The sequence below is a fragment of the Salvelinus alpinus genome, chromosome 15 (genome assembly GCF_045679555.1).
Source record: "Salvelinus alpinus chromosome 15, SLU_Salpinus.1, whole genome shotgun sequence".
NCBI lineage: Eukaryota > Metazoa > Chordata > Actinopteri > Salmoniformes > Salmonidae > Salvelinus > Salvelinus alpinus.
The window spans coordinates 46,084,822-46,106,989 of NC_092100.1; the positions used below are offsets into that span (position 1 = coordinate 46,084,822).

The 22,168-nt window shown below is 41.7% G+C and overlaps 1 protein-coding gene across 5 annotated transcripts in view; it reads left to right on the plus strand.

Moving 5' to 3' along the window:
- Positions 1–22,168, plus strand: part of LOC139540171 (liprin-beta-1-like) — an 87,978-nt gene that overhangs the window by 39,579 nt on the left and 26,231 nt on the right. For 2 of the 5 annotated variants that reach the window (XM_071343769.1, XM_071343768.1), the window contains 11 exons: positions 1,649–1,741; positions 1,985–2,077; positions 3,139–3,256; positions 3,965–4,009; positions 7,912–7,973; positions 8,164–8,248; positions 11,828–11,973; positions 12,398–12,510; positions 13,423–13,483; positions 13,609–13,641; positions 14,183–14,351. In XM_071343769.1, the coding sequence (XP_071199870.1) occupies positions 1,649–1,741; positions 1,985–2,077; positions 3,139–3,256; positions 3,965–4,009; positions 7,912–7,973; positions 8,164–8,248; positions 11,828–11,973; positions 12,398–12,510; positions 13,423–13,483; positions 13,609–13,641; positions 14,183–14,351 (1,018 nt within the window). The remainder of the gene's footprint in view (positions 1–1,648; positions 1,742–1,984; positions 2,078–3,138; positions 3,257–3,964; positions 4,010–7,911; positions 7,974–8,163; positions 8,249–11,827; positions 11,974–12,397; positions 12,511–13,422; positions 13,484–13,608; positions 13,642–14,182; positions 14,352–22,168) is intronic. The other 3 variants (XM_071343770.1, XM_071343771.1, XM_071343772.1) reach the window with 3 other exon arrangements.

The following is a 22,168-nucleotide window of genomic DNA, read 5'->3' on the forward strand; positions in this document are numbered from 1 at the left end:
GCTCGTAAGCATTCATTCTAACAGCACCTTCGTGCATTCTGCCAGCAGCTCTTCGCAATGCTTCAAGCATTGCGCTGTTTATGACTTCAAGCCTATCAACTCCCGAGATTAGGCTGGTGTAACTGATGTGAAATGGCTAGCTAGTTAGCGGGGTGCGCGCTAATAGCGTTTCAAACGTCACTCGCTCTGAGACTTGGAGTAGTTGTTCCCCTTGCTCTGCATGGGTAACGCTGCTTCGAGGGTGGTTGTTGTCGATGTGTTCCTGGTTCGAGCCCAGGTAGCGGCGAGGAGAGGGATGGAAGCTATACTGTTACACTGGCAATACTAAAGTGCCTATAAGAACATCCAATAGTCAAAGGTATATGAAATACAAATCGTATAGAGAGAAATAGTCCTATAATTCCTATAATAACTACAACCTAAAACTTCTTACCTGGGAATATCGAAGACTCATGTTAAAAGGAACCACCAGCTTTCATATGTTTTCATGTTCTGAGCAAGGAACTTAAACGTTAGCTTTCTTACATGGCACATATTGCACTTTTACTTTCTTCTCCAACACTTTGTTTTTGCATTATTTAAACCAAATTGAACATGTTTCATTATTTATTTGAGGCTAAATTGATTTTATTGATGTATTATATTAAGTTAAAATAAGTGTTCATTCAGTATTGTTGTAATTGTCATTATAACAAATACAATTTTAAAAATCGGCCGATTAATCGGTATCGGCTTTTTTTGGTCCACCAGTAATCGGTATCGGCGTTGAAAAATCATAATCGGTCGACCTCTACTAGATAGCTGACCTTGCACAGTATAAATGTTTTTGTCAATTTAGCGTTCATGTCATGTTACATGTTACTCTAACAGGATAGCCTTTCACAAAAGCACTTATTTTTTGTTTGATTCTCAGTGAGGCTACTAATATGCATTGTAATCTGGGATGCCTTTCAGATTAACCATTCAAGTGATGTCATTGATGACATGTTATCAAGGTTACTCCTGAGGTGCTGACCTGTTGCACCCTCTACAACTACTGTGATTATTATTATTTGACTCTGCTGGTCATCTATGAATGTTTGAACATCTTGGCCATGTACTGTCATAATCTCAACCCGGCACAGCCAGAAGAGGACTGGCCACCCCTCAGAGCCTGGTTCCTTTCTAGATTTCTTCCTAGGTTCCTGCCTCTTTCGAGTTTTTCCTAGCCAATGTGCTTTTACATCTGCGTTGTTTGCTGTTTGGGGTTTTAGGCTGGGTTTCTGTATAGCACTTTGTGACATTGGCTGATATAAAAAGGGCTTTATAAATAAATGTAATTGATTGATCAAGATGACGGCATGCAGTAGTCGGATGAGGCTATTTTCTAAAGTTTTTACATTCGTTTTTCAGTACGGCTAGGAACATACTACTTTATCACATTTGGTTATCAAAATCACCTTAACTTTCTAAAATGTTTCAGTTCGTCTTTAATGTATGTTACATTGCTTGTTCCTCTGGGATCAGGTGCTATCTTACTGATTTATCAAGCCATCAGGGTGACTGTTGCTCTGACTCCTTTTACTTCTAAGAAATTCTCTGATTTAACAAGCATGTATACAGCTTCCCTCATTCCCCATTGTAAGGCAGTCTTTCTCTCCCCTCTCAGTACATGGGTCTGGAGATTAATGAGCTGAGGTACAAAGTGACTGAGATGGAGAGTGAAAGACTACAGTATGAGAAGAAACTGAAATCCACTAAGGTTAGTTATCATGAGTTAGGGTTGGCCTACCTACACTGCAGTACGTAAGCATAATTCTGCAGATAATTATCTACTTCCAAAAGGAACTTTTTGCTAGCCATTTATTCTTTACACGTATATCCTTTTCTTTTGACTACTTGTCAACTCTTTGGGTATCCCCTCCTCCTTTTTGGCATCGCTTCTCTTATGACATCTCTCTTTTTCTCTTTTTCCTTGGCTTACCTCCCTCTCCACTGCTACTAGTCGCTAATGGCCAAGCTTTCTAGCCTGAAAATCAAAGTGGGCCAGATGCAGTATGAGAAACAGAGGAACGAGCACAAACTGCAGGCACTGAAGGTTGGCTTCTCCCAGGGTTTCTGCTTGTTGCCATCTAATGTCTTTCTACTTTTTACTTTGGTTTAGTTTTTGGTTTTTGAGCAAGATTGTTTCAACTGCTGTTTTTTGTGTTTTTTGTTTTTACCTATTTCTAGATGAAATTAAAGGGGTGTGTTATCAGAAAAATAATCTAAAACACACTGATCCAAATGATTAAATTCCAAAAAATGTTGGTGCCCGTGACAAAGCCAAAGCACTTAAACGTAAATATAAACCCTAAAATAAACCCTAAAATAAACCACCCACAAGGCACCAGTTTAAGCATATACTGTAGCACATGTAAACCACTTTACTTGTGCTTTTTGGCTTTCTTTGCCCTCATTTGTTTCTTTCTTTTCCTCTGTCCCTTCTTCTCATGGATGAAATGCCATCTGAAAGATTGTTTAATTTCTCAGTTAGTTTGTTTTGAAAGAATCCATGCTTGATGTTCTGTCCCATGACCTTTTGACACTAGCCTTGTCCCAGATATTTTTGTGCTGTTTTGCCAACACCTGTTGTCATTGTCACGTCAATTGAGTTGGCAAGACAGTACAAACAAGACTAGGATCCGGCTATTTTGACACTGCCATGTAAAACGGCTCCTCCAGCACTTGCTGAGACATCAACCACCCCAGACCCCTGCACTGACCCCTACATCCCCACCTCCCCCTCTTAAACACATACACCCAGAGCAGGTGTGACCATTGTCTCTGCCTGCCAAGTCAGCATCTGAATGGTTGTTGTGGTTTGTTTTTGGTGATGGGTGTTGGGTATGAAAGGGGGTAAAATAGGGAGGGGGGGGTGATAATTCAGTGGCCACATTCCTGGCTGACTACGTTGCAGACGCCTGCCAGATCTCACAACGCCTGCATAGGTGGTTAACATATCAGTTAACTGCACCATACGATATAGTAATCTGATGCTCTACTGCACAGTCGATGACGTGGCAAACAGCCATTGGCAATGCAACGTCTGCAATTTAGTCGGTCTGGAATGCACTCAGTGTTTTTTGGGAGGATGACTAACTGTTGTGTGTTGAGCAGGAGGAGCTGGTGACGCTGAGGAGGCAGCTGGAGGGAAGGGACAGAGAGGTGAGGAGGTTACACGGCGAGACTGGGTTCAGAGCCATCACCCCGGGTGGCATGGACAGTGGAGACAGAGGTGAGATCATGGACCATATTCACTGTTTCTCTGTGTCTTTACTCTATGGGGTGGTTTTCCGGACACAGATTAAGCCTAGTCCTAGACTAAAAGCATGAAGTGCGGCAGGTAATTTAGCGTTTAAGAGCGTTCGGCCAGTAACCGCAAGGTTGCTGGTTCGAATCCCCAACCGACTAGGTAAAACATCTCTCTGTGCCCTTGAGCAAGGCACTTAACCATAATTGCCCCAGGGTCGCTCGCCGCCGACAATGGTTGATCCCAGGCAGTGACCCCACTCTCTGAGGGTGTTTCAGGTAGTGGGATATGCACAAAAAAAACTATTTTCCAATAGGACAAATGTAAGCACCCACCTAATTACTATAATACTGTGTTATTATTATGTCTTTCAAATGTGGTTCTTTGTCCAAGACTAGCCTAAATATGTGTCTGAGAAACCAACCCTATAAGACAAACATGTTCCATTTAAGCCCAGATGATAACATTTTGGTAAAGCTTTACTTAAAGCCGACAGTTATAATGTGTTCTAAGCATGTATGAGCATTTATGTCTTATTATGCTTAAAAAATAATATCTCAGAAATGTCTGTCATATTTTGTGACCAAATCAACATGATTTAAAAGAATCCAGTCTTGACAGAAGTTATGATGGACAGTCTTCAGAATCTGGAGACAGTTTTTGTTTCATACAGTAATTCTGTGTCCTGTTTAGTCTCTCACCCAGATGAAACTCTTAAAAAGAGGCTGAAAGAGAAACGTAAGGTTATGGGTTTTATCAATGCTTGTATTTATTATTATTTGCTCTTGCACAACTGTCACTGTTGCATGTATGGGCATGAATGACCCATCTGAACCTTGCTTCTCCATAACCCATTGGAAAGCTATTTAATACAATGTATACTCTGTGAAATTGTTTTATTATCAGTTCAGCCACCGGTATTTTAGAACTCTAGGAGGTGAATGAAAAGATGATATCAGTGGTTTATATTGCAGAAAGGTTGGCCTTTACCATTCTTAAAGTACATAGAGTAAGTTGACTTAATGTAAATATCTTAAAGATGAAATCTGTTTGTTTTTTGTTCTCTGTGGCAACCAGATGAAGTTCAAATGCAAATAGTGTGAAACGCAACCTGCACACAACAAGAGATATATGCTGTTCAAATGAACTGGTATTGTGATTTCAACAGCCTCAAACTTTCTACACAACATATTGATTACAATGGGAATCAAACTTCCGGATTGTGCTTTAAGATTGCCCTAGGGAATAAGAAAGACACTCCCCTACGTATTTATTTGTAAATAAAACTTAATTTGTCTCTATACTCCAGCATTTGGGATTTTAGATCAAATGTTTTGAGGCGACAGTACAGAATTTCACCTTTTATTTGAGCCTATTTTCATACAGTGCATTCGGAAAGTATTCAGACCCCTTTTCCACATTTTGTTACGTTAAAGCCTTATCCTAAAATGTACGGAGGTGACCAAGAACACGATGGTCACTCTGACAGAGCCCCAGAGTTCCTCTGTGGAGATGGAATAACCTTCCGGAAGGACAACCATCTCTGCAGCACTCCACCAATTAAGCCTTTATGGTAGAATGGCCAGACGGAAGCCACTCCTCTATAAAAGGCACATGACAGCCCGCTGGGAGTTTGCCACAAGGCACCTAAAGGACTCTGACCATGAGAAACAAGATTGTCTGGTCTGATGAAACCCAGATTGAACTCTTAAGCCTGAATGCCAAGCGTCACATCTGGAGTAAAACTGGCACCATCCCTACGGTGAAGCATGGTGGTGGCACTCTGAAGAGACTTGAAAATAGCTGTGCAGCAATGCTCCCCATCCAACCTGACAGAGCTTGAGAGGATCTGCAGAGAAGAATGGGAAACCCCCCAAATACAGGTGTGCCAAGCGTGTAGCGTCATACCCAAGAAGACTCCAGGCTGTAATACCTGCCAAAGGTGCTTCAACAACGTAAAGGGTCTGAATACTTGTGTGATCTTTCAGTTTGTTTTTTTGTTGCAAAAAATAAACAAAAACAATTGCTTTGTCATTATGGGTTATTGTTTGTAAAACAGTGTCCTCCATTTTAGAATAAGGCTGCAATGTAACAAAATGTGTAAAAAGTCAAAGGGTCTGAATACTTTCTGAATGCACTGTATCTATTTTACCGTTCAGAAATGAAAGCACAATGCATGTGGAGTGGCAGGTAGCCTAGTGGTTAGAGCATTGAGCCAGTAACATAAGGTTGCTGGTTTCAATAACCGAGCTGACAAGGTGAAAAATCTGTCTGTCCCCTTGAGCAAAGCACTTAACTCTAATTTGCTCCAGGGGCACAGTACTAATATGTCTGATTCACTTAGTAGTGATTCACTTAATAGCGTATAAATTCATGGTAAATAATGTATTGTGTCATTTTGGAGTCACTTTTTTTATTTTAAATAAGAATATAATATGAACTTGAACACTTCTACATTCATGTGGATGCTGCTATGATTACGGATAATCATGAATCAATCGTGAATACCAATTAGTGAGAAAGTTAGTGGCATAAATATCACAAACAACTGCAAATTCATCAAACAAGTTTGTAGATTCACAAGCTTAATGTAGATATTGTGTGCTAGAAATACAATACCAGTCAAAAGTTTGGACACAACTTTATTTTTAAAGTTTTTCTTTATTTTTACTATTTTCTACATTGTAGAATAATAGTGAATACATCAAAACTATGAAATAACACATGTAGTAACCAAAAAAGTGTTAAACAAATCAAAATATATTTTAGATTCTTCAAAGTAGCCACCTTTTGCCTTGACAACAGCTTTGCACACTTGTCATTCTCTCAACCAGCTTCACCTGGAAGGCTTTTACAACAGTCTTGAAGGAGTTGTGCTGAGCACTTGTCGGCTCCTTTTCCTTCACTCTGTGGGACTATCATTTGTTTTTCAACAGGACAATGACCCAACACACCTCCAGGCTGTGTAAGGACTATTTGACCAAGAAGGAGAGTGATGGAGTGCTGCATCAGATGACCTGGCCTCCACAATCACCCGACCTCAACCCAACTGAGATGGTTTGGGATGAGTTGGACAGCAGAGTGAAGGAAAAGGAGCCAACAAGTGCTAAGCACAACTCCTTCAAGACTGTTGGAAAAGCCTTCCAGGTGAAGCTGGTTGAGAGAATGACAAGTGTGCAAAGCTGTTGTCAAGGCAAAAGGTGGCTACTTTGAAGAATCTAAAATATATTTTGATTTGTTTAACACTTTTTTGCTTACTACATGATTCAATATGTGTTATTTCATAGTTTTGATTTCTTCACTATTATTCTACAATGTAGAAAATAGTGAAAATAAAGAAACCCCCTGGAGTAGGTGTGTCCAAACTGTTGACCAAATTTATTCAAGTTTATTTTTATATAGCCCTTCGTACATCAGCTAATATCTCGAAGTGCTGTACAGAAACCCAGCCTAAAACCCCAAACAGCAAGCAATCCAGGTGTAGAAGCACGGTGGCTAGGAAAAACTCCCTAGGAAGAAACCTAGAGAGGAACCAGGCTATGAGGGGTGGCCAGTCCTCTTCTGGCTGTGCCGGGTGGAGATTATAACAGAACATGGCCAAGATGTTCAAATGTTCATAAATGACCAGCATGGTCAAATAATAATCAGGAGTAAATGTCAGTTGGCTTTTCATAGCCGATCATTAAGAGTATCTCTACCACTCCTGCGGTCTCTAGAGAGTTGAAAACAGCAGGTCTGGGACAAAATTTATTAAATTATTAATGAATTTGTCCAAATACTTAAGACACCTTGAAATTGGGGGACTAGATACATAAAGTGCATTCATTTCTCAACGGTAGAACAGATATGTATCAAAATACCCTTAATTGAAAGGTGGCGTTATGTACTTGTCTCATATACAACATTTGATCTCAAATCTAAAATGCTGGAGTACAGAGCCAAATTAAACGTTTTAGCTTCACTGTCCAAATAAATACGTAGGGGAGTGTGTATAAGATCATAACCTATCTACATGTAAAAAAAACAACAAAAAAAACCATCCCTTTCTGCCACCTGTCATGTCATGGATGCGAGCTCACTGTTCAGTCTGTACTTCTATCCTGCTTTCGCCTACAAACAACAATAATCACCTTTTAACACAGGCCTTTCCTCACCCTTTCCTTACCCCCGTCTTCTCTCACCACTTGCTCCCACCATCAACACCCAGTGTGCTGTCTGCTAACCCTCATCAAAATCGTCCTTGTCCTCCTCACAATGTCTCCTCTCATTATGTCTTTATTGTGACAGAACAGCACATTGACATGGCTGTACCCACCAAGTCCAAATCATCCACCTCAAGGTTCCCTCATCTGTGTTAGATGGTGTGCTTATCTTACTGTGAGACTAGGAAGTGGTTAGACTAGATGAACAGGGAGCCAAAATGTCCCCCAGGAGCATTCCCTGTCTGTTTAGATAGTACTGTTGTATAATGATGTATATTGACAACGGACAGAGACGCCACTCTGAATCGATATATACTGTTGTACCATGGATCACAATGGATGAGTCAGTCAGAGGACCCCAGACATATCTTTGCCCAGAATTGACCATGGTTGACTGCTGTATATTCACTTGCTGAAATCCAGTTCTTCACCCTCCAGATGTGGAAGTGCAGAGAATGAAAAAAGCGGTGGAGTCACTGATGGCAGCCAATGAGGAGAAGGTACAGTGAACTACAGTTGACCCCCTCACCCCATCTCATTACTCTCGGATAGTTTGTCTTGTCAAGATTAATGTGACAGGCCGAAGAAGAGGTTACAACCTCTCCGAACCTCTGTTCAAAAAAAGTATCTCTCTGTACCTTGTCACCTGGCTTGTACTTTGACCATTGTGTGACCCCTCTGCACCTGTAGGATCGTAAGATTGAGGAGCTGAGGCAGTCGCTGCAGCGCTACAAGAAGGTCCAGGACATGGTGATATCAGTGCAAGAGAAGAAAGGTTTGAGAAGCCATGTTCTATTTCTAAAACCATGTCCTATCACCTTGATGTATATCAAATCAAATTTTATTAGTCACATGCGCCGAATACAACAGGTGTAGTCCTTACAGTGAAATGCTTACTTACGAGCCCCTAACCAACAATGCAGTTTCAAAAAATACAGACAAGAATTAAGAGATAAAAGTAACAAGTAGTTAAAGAGCAGCAGGGAAATAACAATGGCGAGACTGTGTACAGGGGGTATCGGTTATTTGAGTTAGTATGTACATGTAGGTAGAGTTATTAAAGTGACTATGCATACAGTTGAAGTCGGAAGTTTACATACTTTCCCCCCTCACTGTAAGTGTATTTGATCCCCTGCTGATTTTGCCCACTGACAAAGAAATTATCAGTCTATAATTTTAATGGTATGTTTATTTGAACAGTGAGACAGAATAACAACAAAAAAAATCAGAAAAACACATGTCAAAAATGTTATAAATTGATTTGCATTTTAATGAGGGAAATAAGTATTTGACCCCCTCTCAATCAGAAAGATTTCTGGCTCCCAGGTGTCTTTTATACAGGTAACGAGCTGAGATTAGGAGCACACTCTTAAAGGGAGTGCTCCTAATCTCAGCGTGTTACCTGTATAAAACATTTACATTTACATTTAAGTCATTTAGCTGACGCTCTTATCCAGAGCGACTTACAATTTGGAAAGTTCATACATATTCATCCTGGTCCCCCCGTGGGGAATGAACCCACAACCCTGGCGTTGCAAGCGCCATGCTCTACCAACTGAGCCACACGGGACCACTTGGTGGCAAAACCCTTGTTGGCAATCACAGAGGTCAGACGTTTCTTGTAGTTGGCCACCAGGTTTGCACACATCTCAGGAGTGATTTTGTCCCACTCCTCTTTGTACTAAATGTACTAAGTGTACTAAGTCATGTTTTGCAGAGGGGTCAAATACTTATTTCCCTCATTAAAATGCAAATCAATTTATAACATTTTTGACATGCGTTTTTCTGGATTTTTCTGGATTTTTTTGTTGTTCTGTCTCTCACTGTTCAAATAAACCTACCATTAAAATTATAGACTGATCATTTCTTTGTCAGTGGGTAAACGTACAAAATAAGCAGGGGATCAAATACTTTTCCCCTCACTGTAGGTTGGAGTCATTAAAACTTGTTTTTTAACCACTCCACAAATGTCTTTTTAATAAACTATAGTTTTGGCAAATCGGTTAGGACATCTACTTTAACATCTACTTTCCAACAATTGTTTACAGACAGATTATTTCACTTATAATTCACTGTATCACAATTCCAGTGGATCAGAAGTTTACATCCACTAAGTTGACTGTGCCTTTAAACAGCTTGGAATATTCCAGAAAATTATGTCATGGCTTTAGAAGCTCTGATAGGTTATTTGACATAATTTGAGTCAATTGGAGGTGTACCTGTGGATGTATTTCAAGGCCTACCTTTAAACTCAGTGCCTCTCTGCTTGATATCATGGGAAAATCAAAAGAAATCAGCCAAGACCTCAGGGGGAAAAAATTGTAGACCTCCACAAATCTGGTTCATCCTTCAGGCAATTTCCAAATGCCTGAAGGTACCACGTTCATCTGTACAAACAATAGTACGCAAGTATAAACACCATGGAACCACACAGCTGTCATACTGCTCAGGAAGGAGATGCGTTCTGTCTCCTAGAGATGAACTTACTTTGGTGTGAAAAGTGCAAATCAATCCCAGAACAACAGCAAAGGACCTTGTGAAGATGCTGGAGGAAACCGGTGCAAATAGTCTGTGTAGCCATTTGACTAGATGTTCAGGAGGCTTATGGCTTGGGGGTAGAAGCTGTTTAGAAGCCTCTTGGACCTAGACTTGGTGCCCCAGTACCGCTTGCCGTGCGGTAGCAGAGAGAACAGTCTATGACTAGGGTGGCTGGAGTCTTTGACAATTTTTAGTGCCTTCCTCTGACACCGCCTGGTACAGAGGTCCTGGATGGCAGGAAGCTTGGCCCCAGTGATGTACTGGGCCGTTCGCACTACCCTCTGTAGTGCCTTGCGGTCGGAGGCCGAGCAGTTGCCCTACCAGTCAGTCATGCAACCAGTCAGGATGCTCTCAATAGTGCAGCTGTAGAACCTTTTGAGGATCTGAGGACCCATGCCAAATCTTTTGTCTCCTGGGGGGGAATAGATTTTGTCGTGCCCTATTCACAACTGTCTTGGTGTGCTTAGTTTGTTGGTGATGTGGACGCCAAGGAACTTGAAGCTCTCAACCTGCTCCACCACAGCCCTGTCAATGAGAATGGGAACATGCTCTGTCCTCCTTTTCCTTTAGTCCACAATCATCTCCTTTGTCTTGATCACATTGAGGGAGAGGTTGTTGTCCTGGCACTACACGGCCAGGTCTCTGACCTCCCTATAGGCTGTCTCATCGCTGTCGGTGATCAGGCCTACCACTGTTGTGTCATCGGCAAATTTAATGATGGTGTTGGAGTCGTGCCTAGCCGTGCAGTCATGAGTGAACAGGGAGTACAGGAGGGAACTGAGCATGCACCCAGGAGGGGCCCCTGTGTTGAGGATCAGCATGGTGGATGTGTTGTTACCTACATTTACCACCTGGGAGCGGCCCGTCGAAGTCCAGGATCCATTTGCAGAGGGAGGTGTTTAGTCCCAGGGTCCTTAGCTTATTGATGAGCTTTGAGGGCATTATGCTGTTGAACGCTGAGCTCTAGTCAATGAATAGCATTCTCACATGGGTGTTCCTTTTGTCCAGGTGGGAAAGGGCAGTGTGGAGTGCAATAGATATTACATCATCTGTGGATCTGTTGGGGCGGTATGCAAATTGGAGTGGGCCTAGGGTTTTTGGGATGATGATGTTGATGTGAGCCATGACCAACCTTTCAAGGCACTTCATGGCTACATACTTGAGTGCTATGGGTTGGTATTTGTTTAGGCAGGTTACCTTAGTGTTCTTGGGCACAGGGACTATGGTGGTCTGCTTAAAACATGTTGGTATTAGACTCGGACAAGGAGAGGTTGAAAATGTCAGTGAAGACACTTGCCAGTTCGTCAGTGCATGCTCAGAGTACACGTCCTGGTGATCCATCTGGCCCTGTGGCCTTGTGAATGTTGACCTGTTTAAAGGTCTTACTCACATCGGCTGTGGAGAGCGTGATCACACAGTCGTCCGGAATAGCTGGTGCTCTCATGCATGTTTCAGTGTTTGCTTCAAAGTGAGCATTGAAGTAGTTTAGCTTGTCTGGTAGGCTCGTGTCACTGGGCAGCTCTCGGCTGTGCTTCCCCTTGTAGTCTGTAATGGTTTGCAAGCCCTGCCACATCCGACGAGCATCAAAGCCGGTTTAGTACGATGCTGACCTTGTGAATGACTTGTCAGATGCAGTTTAAGTAGTGATACAGAAGTGATTTGTAAGAGCTGATAGAAGTGTTCTTGAAGTCAATCTTTAAACTTCAAAGCTTCACATTTCTGGCATTGGGCTCCAATAGAATGGACAACTCTGGACTCTCTCTCTCTAGGCTACATACAAATCTGACTGCTAAAAATAACTAATCTTCCAATCCAGACAAAACCAAAGATGGTGAGAGTGATGAGAGTAACAGCGACAACTCCCTCTCTGTGATGTCAACGACAACCACCCCGGTTGCCCTGGAGTCGGAGAGGCACGCGCTAGCTGGAGTCGAGGAAGTAGCAGGGAAGAGCCCAGACGAGGTACAGGATTATGTGATGATTTATAGATTGGCTAAACAGGCTAAGGCCCTCGGATCACGGAACAGATTATATTTCTATGAATTAATCTGTCACCCTCATTAGACCTTTTCAAAAAGCCTTGATGTCCTCCAACCAATCAAACAGTCAATGATGACACATGCTGTCCTTAGATTTCACACTTCTGAACGAGGTGTTGAGTCGCTGTCACTTTGTCAAATTAGTCTGATAACATTAAATGTAACTTTGCAGTGACACTTGTCTTTTTGAATAATGACAACACCATTGTCTTGACTGCTCGTTACCCTTAGTCTACTAAATCGTGAAAACACCTTGACACAACAGAGAAAAGTAACATCTGACTTTGATGGCGGTTGTATTTTACTAAATGTTTTTTCCCGTTTTGGTCCTCTGCCTCAATGCATAGCTGGAGACGCACTATGGAGCTACTGAAGTGCCTTCGCCAACAACCAGCCCTACAGTCCAGTCAGCCTGCGCTCTACAGAGCGTGCCAGAGCTTGACCAAGCTGAACCTGAGAGGTGAGCTGAACTAGATGCTTATCTATAATCTTTGTAACGGGCTTCAGCTAAACCTGTGGGACAATTTCCACATTTCTTCCAGAACAACATCTGCCTTTCTTCAAGAACAACATTAGTGTTTGGCTTTGGGTGTCTGTCCAGTGCTGTTCTTTTTACTAGGAACCAAACGGGACAAAGCGGGAACGGACCTACCTGAATTTCCCTAATAGACACTCTTGTTTACATTGCAAAATGTTTTGCTACTGTGTGCACACCTGTTGATGAACAAAGTACCTTAGTTTGAACATTAGATGAACAAAGTACCTATGTACCTTAGTTTGCCCCTGAGCAGAGTGAGCTGACTAGGAAAGAGAGATGTCTTGAATGGTGTGTAGACCTAGTTCCTCTAATGAGACCCGGCTATGGAAAAGGTCAACACCTAGGCAAGATATCACGCCTCATCTTGCCTTAGCGTTGTAAATGGGGCATAATTCATGACATTTGGACACCACGAGGTCCAAGGTGTCCCATAAGGGTGTGTAAATCCGCTTGACTGACAACTAAGGCTTCCTACGACAAATATCGATAGCCTCCACACCCAGGTTTGACAGTGTACAGCATAGCGTGTAGCAGGCAGCTCACAACTTGTCTGTGTTAGCATGGTGTTAGCGTCCCAACACTCTGCAGCGAGGCAGGGGATCAGGAAGTGTCACAGGAGGCCCCCCTATCATGTGATACTCCACAGTGAGTATGCCCATGGTGTGAAGCCACGTGTCATTATCCTTTTGCTTAAAGCTTCCGCTGTCTGGCAGATTGTCTTCCTGCCGAAGGCCAGCGGTTCAGTACCGCACTAAGACCGCACCACGTTCACTTTGGCACATTGACTAGATCAAAGTCTTGTAGTGTTCACTGTGATGAGCTTTGTCATTTCAGGTCCCTGCATGTCCCAAAGTCAGCGAGTCAGGAAAACTTGTATGTCAGCAACAGTGAAAAGGTAAAGATATTTCTGAATTCCCTTGAAGGGAATCTCTCAGTTCTAAATTCATCATTATCATGATTTGATTTGATCGTTGAATTTCATCATTAACACTCCATCCCATGTCATCATACCTGTGACAGATTACATTGGTGATTGACGAAAAGCCAACAGAGGTGAGTCTGTTCTCAACAGTCTTCTTTCCATATTTCGGGGTCACACACTTTATTTTTTGCTTATCCTCTCTTTATCATTCTTTAAATTGTTTTCCTCTTTGGCCACATCCGTCTTGTTGAAAGGCTGATAACCTATTCCTTATGAGGTTAGCATCCTCAGTAAAGTGAGTGAGTGAGTTTCACCTTGGTTTCATTGCATGCGTTTGATTGCCTTTTATCATATTGATTTGAAATTGATCAATCCTTTACACTTAAAGCCAACTCTACACTGTCATTTATTTTCAAATGCAATTTCTTAAAGATTGTTTTATTTATTACTACATGTGTGTGAAATGACATGCTTCTGGCATTGTGTGAACTGATTTTGCAGATAACGGCTTTTTTGAAGGAGGTTTTTACTTGCAATGACTGTGCTATGTTTATTTTTACCTACTGTGCCTTAGTTGAATGCGCTGATTGTAAGTCACTCTGGATAAGAGCGTCCGCTAAATCACTAAAATGTCAAATTGACGTGTCAACTCTGTATTTTGCTACTGTTCAGAATAAGGCGGTGGAGGAAATCAGTAAGATCAGCGAGCGCCCGCCCAAGTCTCCCTCTTCATCTCGCTCAGAGGACGACAGCTTCGGTACCAAGAAGGCTCGCTCATCCTTTGGCCGAGGCTTCTTCAAGATCAAGGGGGGCAAGAGGACAGCCAGCGCCCCTAACCTGGGTAAGATAAGGTGGATGGATGGCCTAGTGTGCGTGATTGGGCTGTGGGTCTCAGGTGGAAGCTTTGTGGGGACAGGTCCCATATTCACAAAGCAACTTAGAGTAGGAGTGCTGATCTAGGATCAAGTCCTCCCTGTCCATATAACTTTGTTCATTATGAACTTCATGGCAAAACCGATCCTAGAGCAGCAGTCTTACTCTGAGATGTGTTTTTTAATAAGGGCCCAGATTATAACCCTGCTACTCAATGGTGTTTGACAGTTATTTTGCTTCTTTTGTGCTCTTTTGACTTGAACTGTTAATGACATGATTAGTAAGATTGTAGTCTGTGTTATTCTTTGTGTTATTCTTTGCTTTTAATTATATGTGCAGTGTATATACAACAAAGTGTCTTTCTCTGAGCAATTGTATTAGTATAAAATAATAATATATCCACATTTTTTGGAGCATAGAATATAGCCTAGTATTTTTAATTATTTATTTTAAAACCATTTCTCATCTTTATCAAGGGTGTCAAAAAATTCAAACCCCATGTGTTTCTGACACTTAATTCAGACAGTAAGGAAATTATAGGGTTAGAGGAGAAACAATGGAAAGGGTTTACACAGGGAGTCATATCTGACATGCAGGGGAGTGGTACCACACCGGCTCTGCACAGTCTTTGTTTTATTCTGAAGACTGAGCGGTTCTTTCCAAAGAGCTTAGTTTTTCGATGTAGCTTTTTAGATTTTTATGTTCCCTAAACCACACCCATAGTTAAAATACATACAAACTGTTCTCCCTGTCTGAATATGAAAATGTAGCCTAGTGTGTGTGCTTTGTATGTATGTGTTATCTGCCTCCTGCCCCTACCATCATACTATGAATATCCCCTGTTGTTTTTCCCCTTCGGTAACCTTTGGCCTCTTTGTGCTTTGTGTAACGCATTGTGAAGACCGCAGCTGGATTGCAAGTGCCCCTATGCTAGGTACAGAATAATGGAGCCATTATGTCTTCAGGGCAAGGCGGGCTGCAGTATGGCCTCTCTGGAGGAATGACCAGTACTGGATATGACCCCTGAACTCATAACCCCCTTCCTTCCCAAACCCACTCAACCAACTGTTGACTTTTTACTTTCACCTAACTCACAAACTTGTGTAAGCTGAAGTGTCCTTTGTAATGACATTTCTCCCAACACTTAGAAATGTATTGTAGGTTTTGAACTCTCTTGGGTGCCCACTTTATATGGAATATGAGTAGAGGGTGACTTCTATATTCCAAGACGTATTGGTAGACATGTTGGTAGAAAGTAAGGGTAGGAATTTCTATTCTTTGTAATTCAATTTCAGAACTCATGATTCACCCAAGTCTTAAAAATATTGGTGGTGACCTTTTTATTCCAAGACTTAATGAAACATGCTCATGTTGATATAACTTGGGAGTTCATGCATAGAGAAGGTTTGAATTTCCACTCTAGACATTTGAATAGAGGTTACTCTCAGGCCACCATGCACCCATGGCAAGGCCCTGTCGTGGCTCCTATTGTGGGTGTCCGTTTAGTATATAATTCTACAGTAGCTACACTAGACTTCCTTGTATACAACCATACCCATGTTACCAGCGGTTGTTCCTCGCCAAACTGCTTTTTATGAGCACCAGTGCTGGATAGCATGAAAGCTGAGAGACAGTGTTTTGTATGTTAGTTATGTACATCTGCAAACTCTGCATGTATATGTGCTCTTTTCTATTTCTGTTCAAACTCCCCTCGCACCAAACCATATCTGGGTCTTATTACCAGATGATGTCATCTGCAATGATGCCACCCGATAGGAATTGAACTGCCGATATTCATATAGCCTTTTCCTTAAACGCACTAACCACGGTCAGATCCTGACTGTTGTTGTTTCTTAAGTTAGACCACCTCACTCTCCCATGTACACGCTCATTGAGGTGAGTCTCATTTAGGAATGTGTGCACGAATTATCCTCTGTTTAAGTCTAATAATGAAATGGGAATTGTATGCATTTCAGTCCTGTTTTGTCTTTACACCAGTGCATAACTAGTCTTTGAATTATGTGAGGCCTACAACTAAAGTTTTCTTTAGGGCTTTTATAGTCTCCACTCCATTGCATGCATTAAGGGGGGTTCTACTAACCTAACATATGGAATTGTTTTAAGATGGTTATGCCGTAGATCATTTAGCAACTTGATTTAGAATTTTAGATTGAATTTGGCCTTTACTGCTGTAGCCCAAAGAAACACATTGAATAACATTCATAAATGGCACAAAATAAATCACAAGGAATAAGGTTTTAGAGTGTCTATCCTATATCTAGGAGATATAAGAATGCTAGATGGGGTGGGGACACAACGACTTCCATACTTCCATTTAGTGATGCACCAATATGACATTTTTGGTCGATACTGATATTTTCCTTGCCCCAATTTTTTTTTTTTCAGCCTTTTAAGCATTCTCGTACAGTTAAATAGTTAACTCACACACATGGATGCAGCGGTCTAAGGTACTGCATCTCAGTGCAAGAGGCGTCACTACAGTCCCTGGTTCGAATCCAGGCTGTATCACCGGCCGTGATTGGGAGGCCCATAGGGCGATGCACAATTGGCCCAGCGTCTTCCTGTTTTGGCCGGGGTAGGCCATCATTGTAAATAAGAATTTGTACCTAACTGACTTGCCTAGTTTAAGGTCCCCTGAAACAGCTGTGAATTGAGCCACATTTATTTTCAACCTATGTGTATTGAACACTATTCCCAAGGAAAAACAATACTGCGTGGATGTTTTGTAGTCTGATAACTCGTTGGGAAAAGATATCTTGGGTATTGAGTAGACTGATACCCCATTTCATTGATCCCCAATCCTTAGGTAAAGCTGTACTGTACAATATGAATGTCAATACACACAATAGGCTGACTGTGGAGGTGTTTTCACACAGTCACAATAAGAGCTACAGTGCTAATATTTGCGTAAATTCTTCACAGTTGTGTCTGTGGGTGTCACTGAGTTGCCCCATTTCATTGCTTCACATTCCAACCTTGTTTAACATTATCTAGTCTAAATATGGCACGATTCCACCAATTATAACCTTCTGCATCACTTTCAAAGAGGTACTTTTATTTTAAAGGCAAACCGCAAATTACGCTATTGTGCCTAATCCTTATTGTGGCTATTTTCACAACACAACCTGGTCCAGTCGAAGCCTCACTAGCCAGATGAAGCTAGCTGGCTGCTTATAACGTTAGCTTCTGGCAACAGGGTTAAGTAGCTGTCTAGCTATTTATTGTCATGAACTATTTTCATGAACTATTCCTAAATCATTGCTAAGAATAATGAAAATGATTGCAGTTTCTACTGGTCATTGTTTTCAGGCTGGTTGTATTGTTGCTAGCTAGGTACCAAGCTAAAGCTAGCTACCCCAGAAGTTGTGGTCAAACAAATAATGCTTTATTACCAACCGACAGCAGTGGAGAAGGTGGAAAGTTTTAAGTTCCTCGGCGTACACATCACAGACAAACTGAAATGGTCCACTCACACAGACAGTCTGGTCAAGAAGGCGCAACAGCGCCTCTTCAACCTCAGGAGTCTGAAGAAATGTGGCTTGTCACCCAAAACCCTGACAAACAATCGAGAGCATCCTATCAGGCTGTATCACAGCTATCACAGCTATTCTCATTCACCCCTTTAGATTTGTGTGTATTAGTTAGTTGTTGGATAATTGTTAGATTACTTGTTAGATATTACTACACTGTCGGAACTAGAAGCACAAGCATTTCGCTACACTCCCATTAACATCTGCCAACCATGTGACAAATACATTTTGATTTGTGAACACATCGTTCGTGCCGGTGTTTGCTTGTTTGTAGACTTTTTTTGTACAGCTTTGACAGTGCTACTGATAGTGGTGGCGCTTGGCACGGGAAAATTCAGAACACACAACATTCTATAACAGAACTGTGTTATTTGACATGTCAAATGTCAAATTTGACACGCAAAGACCCAAACGGCGTTGCATAGTATGTCGTGAAGCTAATACCAGTGACGCTATAACTGTGTAACTCCGGTAGGGCAACATCTGAAAAATAGTGCACTTCACTTGGTAGTGTGTACCGGTGCTCGACCAGTCGGTGAAAGCTAATATCACCCACGACAGAGAACGGTTCATTGTCAAGGGCAATGAATTCCATTATCTTGGTGTTAATGGATTTCGCCTTTGAGTTGTCTCGCTGAAATGTTCTTACTCTTTCAAATGACTGCTCGACTTGTTGACTGCTCAGTCCATACAGCAGACATTGTGGGCTAGGTTAGGAATGCTGTGTTGCACGTGTAGCACAACATTTTTTGTGGCGTCATTACGTCATGTACCTACGTATATTACCAAATATTAAGTTCTGCTTTTCTGATGTATCAAATACTTATGTCATTCAATAAAATGCAAATGAATTACTTAAAAATCATACAATGTGATTTTCTGGATTTTTGTTTTAGATTCCGTCTCTCACAGTTGAAGTGTACCGATGATAAAAATTACAGACCTCTACATGCTTTGTAAGTAGGAAAATCTGCAAAATCGGCAGTGTATCAAATACTTGTTCTCCCCACTGTACGTTTCCTGTAGTTCTTGACCAGGTTTGCACACACTGCAGCAGGGATTTTGGCCCACTCCTCCATACAGACCTTCTCCAGATCCTTCAGGTTTCGGGGCTGTCGCTGGGCAATACGGACTTTCAGCTCCCTCCAAAGATTTTCTATTGGGTTCAGGTCTGGAGACTGGCTAGGCCACTCCAGGACCTTGAGATGCTTCTTACGGAGTCACTCCTTAGTTGCCCTGGCTGTGTCTTTCAGGTCGTTGTCATGCTGGAAGACCCAGCCACGACCCATCTTCAATGCTCTTACTGAGGGAAGGAGGTTGTTGGCCAAGATCTCGTGATACATGGCCCCATCCATCCTCCCCTCAATACGGTGCAGTCATCCTGTCCCCTTTGCAGAAAAGCATCCCCAAAAAATGATGTTTCCACCTCCATGCTTCACGGTTGGGATGGTGTTCTTGGGGTTGTACTCATCCTTCTTCTTCCTCCAAACATGGCGAGTGGAGTTTAGACCAAAAAGCTCTATTTTTGTCTCATCAGACCACATGACCTTCTCCCATCCCTCCTCTGGATCATCCAGATGGTCATTGGCAAACTTCAGATGGGCCTGGACATGCGCTGGCTTGAGCAGGGGCACCTTGCGTGCGCTGCAGGATTTTAATCCATGACGGCGTAGTGTGTTACTAATGGTTTTCTTTGAGACTGTGGTCCCAGCTCTCTTCAGGTCATTGACCAGGTCCTGCCGTGTAGTTCTGGGCTGATCCCTCACCTTCCTCATGATCATTGATGCCCCACGAGGTGAGATCTTGCATGGAGCCCCAGACCGAGGGTGATTGACCGTCATCTTGAACTTCTTCCATTTTCTAATAATTGCGCCAACAGTTGTTGCCTTCTCACCAAGCTGCTTGCCTATTGTCCTGTAGCCCATCCCAGCCTTGTGCAGGTCTACAATTTTATCCCTGATGTCCTTACACAGCTCTCTGGTCTTGGCCATTGTGGAGAGGTTGGAGTCTGTTTGATTGAGTGTGTGGACAGGTGTCTTTTATACAGGTAACGAGTTCAAACAGGTGCAGTTAATACAGGTAATGAGTGGAGAACAGGAGGGCTTCTTAAAGAAAACCTAACAGGTCTGTGAGAGCCGGAATTCTTACTGGTTGGTAGGTGATCAAATACTTATGTCATGCAATAAAATGCAAATTAATTACTTAAAAATCATACAATGTAATTTTCTGGATTTTTGTTTTAGATTCCGTCTCTCACAGTTGAAGTGTACCTATGATAAAAATTACAGACCTCTACATGCTTTGTAAGTAGGAAAACCTGCAAAATCGGCAGTGTATCAAATACTTGTTCTCCCCACTGTATATAGGTGTGCACATCAGCTTTGAAATCGGTTTTGCACTTCTTATGGCTGCAATCCCGGTGACGGGATGATATGACAACAGCCAGTGAAAGTGCAGGGCGCCAAATTCAAAACAACAGAAATCTCATAATTAAAATTCCTCAGACATACATGTTTCTTATACCATTTTAAAGGTAATCTTGTTGTTAATCCCACCAATGTGTCCTATTTCAAATATGCTTTTCAGCGAAAGCACTACAAACGATTATTTTAGGTCACACCAAACCACAATAAGCACAGCCATTTTTCCAGCGAAAGATAGCATTCACAAAAAGCAGAAATATAGCTAAAATTAATGACTAACCTTTGATGATCTTCATCAGATGACACTCATAGGACTTCATGTTACACAATACATGCATGTTTTGTTTGATAAAGTTCATATTTATATAAAAAAATCGGAGTTTACATTGGCGCGTTACATTCACTAGTTCCAAAAACATCAAGTGATTTTGCATAGCCACATTGTTTCAACAGAAATACTCATCATAAATGTAGATGATAATACAAGTTATACACATGGAATTATAGATATACCTCTCCTTAATGCAACCGCTGTGTCAGATTTCAAAAAAACTTTACTGAAAAAGCAAACCATGCAATAATCTGAGACGGCGCTCAGAACAATAGCCAAATTAGCCGCCATGTTGGAGTCAACAGAAACCAGAAATTACATGATAAATATTCCCTTTGATGATATTTATCAGAATGCACTCTCAGGAATCCTAGTTCCACAATAAATCGTTGATTTGTTCGATAATGTCCATTTCTTATGTCCAAGTAGCTACTTTTGCTTGCATGTGTAGTACACGTGTCCAAACGCTCGCGCAGATGCAGGCAAACGTCGGACAAAAACTTCAAAAAGTTATATTACAAGTCGAATAAACTGGTCAAACTAAGTAGATAATCAATCTTCAGGATGTTGTTATCATATATATCCAATAACGTTCCAACCGGAGCATTCCTTCATGTCTGTAGGAGAAATGGAACGCAAGGCGATATCATAAGGAAAGCGCATGACCAGGAACTGGCAATCTGCCAGACCACTGACTTATTCCCCTCTCATCCGGCCCCACAACAGAGTATACACTTCATTCAACGTTCTACCGACTGTTGACATCTAGTGGAAGGCGTAGGAAGTGCAAACAGATCCATATATTACAGGGAATTGAATAGACGATGAGTTTAACATCGACCAGCCTCAGAATTTCCACTTCCTGTTTGGATTTTTTTCTCAGGTTTTTGCCTGCCATATGAGTTCTGTTATACTCACAGACATAATTCAAACAGTTTTAGAAACTTCAGAGTGTTTTCTATCCAATATTAATAATAATATGCATATATTAGTAACTGGGACTGAGGAGCAGGCCATTTACTCTGGGCACCTTTCATCCAAGCTACTCAATACTGCCCCTGCAGCCATGAGAAGTTAAACTAGACATCGGGCCGTTACCGATGTTGGCATTTTTAGCTAATATCGTCCGATTCCGATATGTTCACTGATATATCGTGCATCCCTACTTCCATTAATTGTTTTTAACCGGTAGCGGGTTACCTTCAGACGAGTCCCGTGGGGGTCGTAGAACAAAACGGAGAACACCGTCATGTTCGTGAGAGCCTCATCTTCCCATAGAATGCAGACCAAACCGTTCAGAATTTTAGAAGTATATCCAATATACCCAATAGCACTAGTGTAAATGAATGACTATTATAAACAATAGTTTTTAATCCTTGTCTCCATATCCTCCCTCCCTTCAACATGCTCCCTTTGATGCTGTAACGTTTGCATGATCTGTATCTGTAGCCTAGTATGCATACTTCTCTGGCTATACATT